Source organism: Chaetura pelagica, unplaced genomic scaffold, assembly GCF_000747805.2.
Source record: "Chaetura pelagica isolate M959 unplaced genomic scaffold, ChaPel_1.0 scaffold123, whole genome shotgun sequence".
Classification (NCBI taxonomy): Eukaryota; Metazoa; Chordata; class Aves; order Apodiformes; family Apodidae; genus Chaetura; species Chaetura pelagica.
In genome coordinates, this window is record NW_009953295.1 from 1,932,399 (window position 1) to 1,942,204 (window position 9,806).

Genomic DNA, 9,806 nt, shown 5'->3' on the forward strand with positions numbered 1-9,806 from the left:
CTTTTCCCCTCACTTGAAAGCTAATCCATTGCTTTATGTTTCTCCTTAGGACAGCTAGTTGCATTACAAAGGATTAAGGCTTCAGGTGAACTGTGACCAATGAGTCAGAATGGGAAAATAGGGTTGCATTTCAATGCTAGATAAGTGTTAATTAAAATCAAGACAGTAAAAATGCCAAAATTATTACTAAGATCTCAAGTAGATTTGACTCTTCCAAATATGACTACTAAAGTGCCTGAATGTTTTATTTTCCATTAAATTCCTTCATTTGTACATTGGGTTTGAATGGGTTTAATTTAATTTGAACATAACAGGGATACCCTTACAAATAGTGGTAAGTGAACATTTATGTTAGTAGTGAGTCATGGCAGTATTTACTCTTCCAGAGATTACTCATGTCGATTGTACTTTTTTTCTTAATTGCGATTTTTGTTGCAAATGTATACAGTTTATAATCCTTCTAACTTTATTCTTGCTTAGCTATGATGAGCCATCCTACTAAATTATATTTTTAGACTTGTTTCCTAAGGAAATGAAGCTTTCCCTAGTCATGCTGTCACAGTCAGCTGTCATTGTCCGTCCATCTGTCCACCCTTGATAACTCAGCCAATTTTAAACAAACTTGACAGACTGGCAGAGATGAAGTAACTGGCTTAATCCAACTCGGTGCCTGGGAGGGTCATTGCTGGTGTCCCTCACTGGAGAAGCCAGAGCAGTCCAGCTCTCTCCTCAGTCCAGGCAGGGCTGAAAGGTAGTGGGGCACCCGGCCCTGTCCTTGGGTGGCCAGCCTAAGAAAACAGGTAGGGAGGGCAACAGCAGGGAAGATGGAGTGTGTTTTGAGGGCAGTTTGGAGACTGCAGTGGGGACTTGGAAGTATGAGAAGGACATGGGGGTGTGAAGGCAGTCAGATGGTAAGAGGGCTTATTGTGGATCCTGCAGGAGATGAGAGAGGCATAGGAATACTGCAGCAGGAACACTGCAGCAGGAGGTGTAAGGAGAAAAACAGGAACAGATTTCCTTCATTCTGTTCATGGAACAACTTGTTTCCTCTTCTCTTGTAGATGCAGTTATGAATGTTGTAACCTCACAGAATAAAATGAGTGTTAGCTAATGTTGTGCGTGCCCTTCGCAGTGCTTGGCTGCAGATGGGTCTCTGCATAGTTACTTACCATGGTCAAACCAGCTGGAAACACAATCTTTGATGCACAATGCTGCTGTTGCTCAAGGCTAATCATTAACATGCTATCAACCTTAAAAAGTTTGATTACGTTAAATCTTAAGTTAAAGTGAAGAGCTCCTACTGCCTTTATTGATAAAGAAAAAAAAGTGAAGGAAAACATCAGAGGCAGCACTGGAAGGTTTTTCAGGAGAAGATGCAACTTAGGAAACTCCAGGTGAAAGTTCCTGGATTATAACCTTTTTGCTAAATGTTTAGACACCTTTATCAGACATCAGAGTGGGTGTTTCTTGTTGTTTGCTGTGTTGTTTTTTTTTGAGAAATGTGTTTATTTCACCTATTTGTCAACAATTTTTGTCTCTAGATAATTCAGTTTGTGGCATTCTCTTATCACACTGCATCCCCATATTTCACAGTTATCTCTGTGCTCTGATTTTCAGTTAGGTTTCTCCTGTGCACCTACTTAATTATCTGCTGGATTTTTTTGCTTTTTTCATTTTATTAGTTCTTCTACTGTAATTCTAAGAAGCAGTGCTGCATATCTCTGTTACAAAGCACATCAAAACTTGAGCGTTTAATCTGGAAGGTTCAGTGTAGGGCTTTATGTAGAGTGATTCTATTGAAATACAGTTGCTTGTTTTTCATGAAGTTATAACAATTAATTTTCCCCCTTCCCTAACAAATCGACCCTTAAGCTGTGTTTGTTTATATCACTCTTAATTTAATGCTCCTTAGATCTGATACACCCTTGTCTTTTGGTTGAAAGTGATCTCTAAACTGATGAAAATTTCCAGTCTTGGCAGAGATCAGAGCCTGGCAAGCTTCCAATTAGTGCTTGCTTGGACACTCTTTTCCTGCAATTGTCTCCCCTAGTACAATAAGCTGCTCTCCCTCGTTTTGCCTCGAAATGCAGCCGCTGGCTCTTGCCTGAAATGATGTAGTTAGAATGAAATTAGGATGTAAGCAGTCTCCAGCAGGAAGCAAGGAGCTGCTGGGAAAGGTCAGGAAACACTTTAGGATCACTGGAGTTTTCTGCCATCTTCTGAGACTTTCAAATAGTATTAATTAATGTATTTAACCCTTGTAGTTAGCATTCCTTGTGTGGTTGCATGTGTGCTATTTCTTTGTGCTGTACAGCTAACCCTCTGAAATATACCAGGTAGCTTTGCACTGAACAAACAGCTTTGCTTAAGATTTTCGTTGTATATGCATGTACGTGTGTGTGCATATATATTTTAAATATGAACACACTTTTCAGTGGTGGAGTGGCCAGGTTAAATAGTCCTGAATTGTTAAAAGGAGCCTCTATCAGATTTTTGAAGAAACAAAAGCAAAGTCCTTTTTATTTACTTTTTTCCCTTCAATCTGCCATAATTGATGTGTACTCAATGTTTCTCAGGTGAATCACACCTGCCAGCAGGGATCTAGAAGCACGGAGAATAGTACAGAAGCCCCTATTTCAGTGTTTGTTTCCCCAGCATGATACTTTGTGTGTGGCTTGGTTTGTGCTGTATTGAGACTTCATGTTTTGTTTTCTCTTCAGAACTTTTAGAAGTGAATTTCATAAGAGGAATACTTGCTCACTTTATCTTTTTGTTTATATGTAAGCTTAAGATGACCTTGCTGCTAAAGTTTGAAAAGTACATCCAAGTGTCTTGTGCAGTTTTTCTTCCATATTTAAAAACATTAGCATGATTCCTATAATTTAGGGGGAGAAAGAAAGAGTATTTAATGTTGTTATTGTTTCTTCTGTACTTTATATTTCATGCTATAATTAAAGCACAACAGTATGTCAGAATTTACAGATTACAGGGGACTGTATGCAAATTATCCTCCTCACTGTCAGGTTTATGCTTTTATAGTACGTGACGAAATGTAGATGAAAGAGGTGTGGATTTCAAAAGGGGGCTTGAAGTTGGAAGGAGTTGCAGCTGTAGCTGCCTGGGGACTGACGGAAGAATGAAGAGAATAAAACGTAATCTGCGGAGAAACTTAAGCTTTTATTGCTGTGCTAGTTTACTTTTGGAGGTTTTTCTTTCATGTATTGCTTGAGCCAAATTAAATTCATCACTAAAATTAAAAGCCATTATCATTTGGCTGGATTTTTAAGACACGTAACAGAAAGCTGTGCAGCTGTTCCAGTGGTGAGCTGTTCTTGTAGTGAAGAAACCTGTTTTTTAAGTGTGTTAAAACTTTGGTACTTCTGGGAAGAGAGCCATTATAATACAGATTACTGCTTACCTAGTGATGCATCAGCTGGATGTTAAAGATAAGCTCTTGAAGGTGTTACTGTTTCCTGACCACGTAGTGTTACAGAAGAGATCTCCATTTAGCAAAGTTGTTGAAGTGACGGAGGAGCATGTCACCAAATCCAGCGCTTGCAGTCTGGGGACAAGCATTCCAAGTGACCACTTTGTGTTTCTCTCTTTAACAGGTTTGGGAAAGACCAAGAGAAAGACGAGCACAAGAGACGCCTCGCCGACTCCGAGCACAGACGCAGAATACCCATCCAACGGCAGCAGCGCCGACCGGATTTACGATCTTAACATTCCAGCCTACGTGAAATTTGCCTATGTCGCGGAGAGGGAGGATGAACTGTCCCTTGTTAAAGGTTCCCGGGTGATTGTCATGGAGAAATGCAGCGACGGCTGGTGGAGAGGTAGCTTCAATGGACAGATTGGCTGGTTTCCTTCAAACTATGTGGTAGAGGAGGTTGAGGAGGCAACTGCTGATTCACCCAGCTTTCTCAGCTTAAGGAAAGGCGCTTCCATGAGTAACGGCCAGGGCACCAAAGTACTCCACATTGTTCAGACACTGTATCCATTCAGCTCAGTCACAGAAGAAGAGCTCAATTTTGAAAAAGGGGAAACGATGGATGTCATTGAAAAGCCAGAAAATGACCCAGAATGGTGGAAATGTAAAAATTCCAGAGGGCAAATTGGTCTTGTTCCTAAAAACTATGTAGTAATCATTAGCGATGGTCCTACCATTAACACTTCCCATCCACCTCAGATAAGCTACACGGGACCATCTTCTACTGGACGGTTTGCTGGAAGAGAGTGGTATTATGGGAATGTTACCCGACACCAAGCAGAATGTGCCCTGAACGAAAGGGGAGTGGAAGGAGACTTCCTTGTTAGAGATAGTGAATCTTCGGTAAGTGGGACTCTGCCCAGCAGGTTTGTTGCACCTGGTGCTTGGGTTAGCCAGCATGACAGTTAATAGCTTCCCTATCTGTAGTGAAGGGATTTTCACCCTTCAAGAAGGAAGCAACCAATATGCTTGCTGCTTCTGCGAATTGGTCATTACTGAAATGCAGTGACATTTACACCAAAACTTAGCATCTGTGGTCTGTGTTATCCATGGTTTTTAATTAGTGGACGAGCAAGTAAGTATTTTGGGTTTCAGTTTGACTTTGCCTGTGTTCCTCATATGCAGTGCTCCTCCAGTTTACAGGGCTACAAGATAAAATAATTCCTGTGAATTGCGAATTTTGTCATTAATTGGATTTTAAAGCTAATTTGAAATGGGATCCTTGCATTGATGAGTTTTGTTCTGATTTTAATTGAGTAATAACATAGGTTAATCCCAATTCTTTATTGGTTAATCCCATTTAATACATTTCTGCTCTACTTAGATTATTTAGGTTGTAATAAGGTAAAGTTATTATTCTATCTAAGTGTTAAGATTATGTTACACAACAGTGAGGGTCAAGTCAGCAGCTTGTATGCTTTGTAAATTGAGCCTTGATGACATGAGAGGGATATGAGTAATGCTGATTAGGGTTCATGGTAATTCTGAAAGTTCAAATTTAAAATTATGCTGAAAGGCCTTTCATGTATACTAAGGCCAGAGAATTCTTAGGTAAAGCACTCAAAATTTAATTATCCCTTGACTGTGATTTTTTAAAGGTGACAGATTTTAATAATTCCCTTTCAAAAGCTACCAAAAACCTCCCCATGATCTGAATTTGTGATTAGGGCTTTTCTGTATTTATTGTTTCAATTATAGGACTATTCAATGGAGATAAGTTGTTGTTTAGTAGATGTCTCTATCTAAATATTTTGTTGTTTCACATACAAAAATTCAAAATCAACATATTAGTTGAGTCTTCTAATTTGAGCATATGGTATTACTAAAATAAGTACAACTTACACAGCTAAGGACATCTATCTCTGTGCCATATTTATATCAAGTTTCACTGTGCCCATATTGTGGGCTATTTAGATTATAATGTAGGTTGCAAGTTGACTCAAGCAGTGTCAACTGCATATAGTTTGAGCATAGTAAATATAGTTATAAAACTATTATAATAAATAATACAGTTTTTTAAAGAAATCTCTACTCTTAACTAATGTATTCAAAGGCTGTATCCGTAGCATATATCACTTCTGGTTAGAACCTGTAATATTAGTTATCATAATTTTCTATAAATTGGGGGAAAACTGTTCACATATACTATTACTCATGTAAATTATTTCAGTAACTAGTCAGAAGTAGATGTTGGCATGATTGCATGCTGTAAAACAAAGAATTTGCTTTCAGTAAGAGGTAAAATTAAGTTTGAGCTCAAATCTGTAAGTGAAGATCCTTTTAGCTCCTGATAGTTTTTTAGAAGCATGTTTCACATTTAGTTTGCTGATTCTGTTCTTTCTAAATTACAATTTCAGCTTTTCAGAAGTCCCAGAATGAAGTAAAAATCTGAAGTATTATTGAGGCAGATTCATTAGGTAGTATAGACTAAAGGGTACTCTTCAGGGGACAAGCAGTGAAGTATTTCAGGCTTCAGTTTGAATTTTCCTGTGTTCTTCATATGTGAGACTGAAATTTGGGATTGGCTGCCATATTAGCTCTTGGCCACGGAGGTCAACAGAGGCTTCTGGTGACAGCAGAAAAACATCTGAAAGACAAAGAAGTTGTTACTTTGGTAGGATTTTCTAAATCCAAAGAAAACTTTGTATTCTAATTTTGGGGGGAAAAAATAGATATTTTTTTTTAAATTATTCTTTTAAAAATTAGTAGATGATGATGATTATTATTATTACTATTAATGATTATTGAAGGTAGGACTCTCACTATCCCTGGAATTTTTTGCGTCATGTGTAATGGTATTGACAAAACACAATTCTGTAATAGTTTCAATTTTTTTTTCTGGGTGCAGGGTTGTTCTGTTAAATTTCAGGCATCTTTCTTGATGAATTTGCTTTGCGAAGGACGTGATAGCTGTTAAACTACCCTTTCTTTGAAGCTCTGTGTCACTGAGGTCCTCTTAGCTAACTGCGATCAGTAAAAAAAGGCAAATGCAAACAGAGAACAGGAAGAAATGTAAGAGACTAAATAAAAATAAACCAGAGGAGAACAGGAAGAAAAATAGAAATTTGCGAAACATGACTGACTTACAGAGGGTGATAGGAATCAAGTTTGTTTAGCCAACAGAAGAAAAGACTGAGGGATGAGGCATGCAGTCTTCTAAAATGTAGAAAGCCATTGGAGGATTATGGTAATCATTAAATTGCAGTATTTCAGCTGTCTCTTCAAGGTAACATCCTGCCTGACAGGGGCAGGCAGGTGTACTGGGGGCTGTGTACCTTTGATGTGATCATCCAGCAACCTCACTTTCAGATCTGGATGCTGCCATTTTGGGTTATCCTGAGCCTGTAGCTATCAATTTTCTTCTGTCTTTTGGGAAAGTGCCAGAGAACAGTTTGAAAATTAATGTATTACTTAAACCCCAGAAATGTTCAGCCATGTCACAGTGACCACTGTGGTATGGCTTGTTTCTGTGCTTTTAAGAGTCTACCTCTACAGTAAATAAATTTCCTTGAAAGAACACCATAAACTTTTAACTTAATAGGACTTCATAACACTAAACACACTTGTATTCAGAGCAGTTTAAAATTTGCTGCCTGCATTGTTGCTGGAGAAATTGTGGAGCTGGAGCACACAAAAAATAATTCAGAATGTGGTCTTCAGTTTTTTCCAGAATATAACACATACTGGAATCGCAGAAAGTGTACTCAGTGCATATTACAGTAACTTTTTTGCACATGTGCAAATAAAATGTGCTGAATAGGGGAACCTTTTGTTTTTTCTTCTAATCTTGGTCTGGTCTTGATGATCCTGAATTTAGGGTTTTTTTGAGCAATGAGAAAAGCTGTAATGCCGCATGTTAATGCCTCCTTTGTCTTAATACTACTTGAGAGTTTTTTAGTTTTTATTAGGTTTAGAGAAATATTTTACTACATCTCCCAACTTTTGTCTGCCCTAATCTTTGTATGTAATGCCATCATATAATTTGTTTATGTATATGATTCATAAAAGCATCGAGGCTTGCTAGGTTTTTTGTGGTGTTTTGTTGTTGCTTTTTTCCCCCTGAAATGCCAGAAGTGACATAAAAAGTGAACATGCATACTTGATAGCATTTTGGAAGAGATCATAGAAGATCTATTTCAAGCTTGTTATGTATGGTACAAAGAAAGATTTTTAGAAATAACTCTTAAATCTTGCCATATTTCACGTGTGGCTACAGAGGCTGTTTATGTTGTGGCTAAAAATCAGGAGTAGCATCTGCATAATCAGAACGAAAGATCTTTTTAGAGGGACCAGACTGAGCAGAGCCATTGTCATCTCTCCAGTTTGCTCATCTTCAAGACCAGCACTTCCCATTATATTGTGTCTTGAACCCACCTATTAAAGCTGTGAATGCAGGGGTTATTCCTTTGTAAAAAAGCCCATTGGTGAAACTGTGAGTCACTCTGCTAATCCTGTGCCTGATTTTTAACCTGTTTTAGGGTTTTCTATAGCCTTCCATCACCATAGTTATGAAAAGTCCTCTGTATAAAAGTTTTCCTTAGATTTCTTTGAGTTTTGGTCTTATTACTGAGCTATGAAAAGCTCTCCTTGTGTAGATAGAGGTTTGTGTTATTCTGTGTTCACTTGATCAGGCTGTCATTCTTTTCCATTTCAAATTTTAGTAGTTGGAAGATTTTACAGTGGTTTTTTTTTTAGATTAAATTTGCCAAATGTTTGTCTTACAGCTTGATTCCTTTAGCCAAAAATGTTCTCCTCAGTTACACTTAGATTGAAGGGGTGCTGCCTTAATGAAGAATATCCTGAGATTTACGCTGTCAGGTAGCTAGGAGCCTGATTATCTTCATTAATTACGTAATACTATTATTAGAACTATAAACTTGTTTGAACCATTTAAGCCCACAGCTTATGTAACAGGACAGTTACCTACTGGTAACATTTTACCAACTCTATTTTACCTAGGTAATGTCACCTTAGTTTTGGACATGTAAAGGAAGAGTGGAAAATAGCTAGTTAACAATAATGCTTAATTTGTTCTTTCTGTTGGCTGCTTGGTTGATAAAAACAGAAGTTTGTTGTCTTATAAAAGTAGCACTCTTGAACAAATAATGCAGATTTAATCTATGCAGCCTCTGTATAGCCACTTCTTATCCTTTTTGAACTGCAGGCTCTTTAGCAGTTAGATTTTTGTTCTTTCTATGTAGTAATTACCACAAGGCAAACAAGTCTTGGCTGACACCATTGGCCTGGGTTGGGTAGGTGATTATTAAGCTTTGAAGATCTAAGATTCCAGTGGAGAAAGAAGCAAATTTGGAAGGAAGAGGGCTTTTTTGTTCAGATTAACCCTGGGAAACAAGTGTGCTTGCTAGTGCTGTAGCTAACAGGAAGCAGTAATAGGTGGTGGCTGGGGTGATGCGGGAAGGCAGCTGCACCACACCTCTAGCTTTTGAGCAGGTCCTCTGCTGCAGACATCTTTAGACTTCAAAGGGAGCTTCTGTCAAGACTTGCAGTCCCCTTGCACTGCACTGTGAGTGGGTTCAAAACTGGTGGTTAGACAAACACCACTGCTTCATAGCCTCTGATGTCTTCCCATGAAGCAGAGAAGACTGTTTTTCTCAGACCAGTTCTGTTTATTAGCTTGAACGAGCTATGCAATTTTTTTGACAATTTCAGGAGCAATTATTCTTTAGGAAGTACTGTCTACCTTCTGCCAATAGTGTCACAGTTACCAAATTACAGTAACCAATCCTAAATCGGGTTGCAGAATATAATTGAAGATTATACTGATTATTATAGATATATTAAGATAATACTGAAGATTGTAGGTGCAACTGGATTTGTGTTAGTCCTTTGAGATAGCATTTAGCTTCTGTGCTCGTTGTCCAGCAATATTAGGTAGCAGAGGGAAGAAGGTACAAGTTGAGGGTTTCTGTGCTGTTTGAGATGCTAATTCTGTCTCGTTAAGGGTGTTAACATATTTTCCTGGGGTTTAAATAATTCAAAATGTTGGATACAATCAAGAAAATATGGCAACTGTTCAAAAACTGAAGTATTTCTCACGTCATGTGTCATGCTGTGATTGATGAGTAGTACAGTGGAGAGGAGGAGAAAATTTATCTTCAAAAACATGTTTAAGGAAATATCCTAGTGGTGTATTTTAAATGGAAGAATAGAAATATTATTAGAGATGTATTTGAAGATCAATGGAACCATTTCTAGTTTGCAACCTGTGTAACATTGATTTCGGAACACGCAGAATATTATGTAGAGAGAAACGGTATTTGTTTATATATCTTAATGAGGTGGAAGGGGTAGGGAA

At 38.0% G+C, this 9,806-nt stretch overlaps 1 protein-coding gene across 1 annotated transcript in view; it reads left to right on the plus strand.

The window, feature by feature from the left end:
• Nucleotides 1-9,806, plus strand: part of NCK2 (NCK adaptor protein 2) — a 57,073-nt gene that overhangs the window by 41,756 nt on the left and 5,511 nt on the right. The window contains exon 3 of the mRNA XM_009997893.1: nucleotides 3,612-4,333. Coding sequence (XP_009996195.1) covers nucleotides 3,612-4,333 — 722 coding nt within the window. The remainder of the gene's footprint in view (nucleotides 1-3,611; nucleotides 4,334-9,806) is intronic.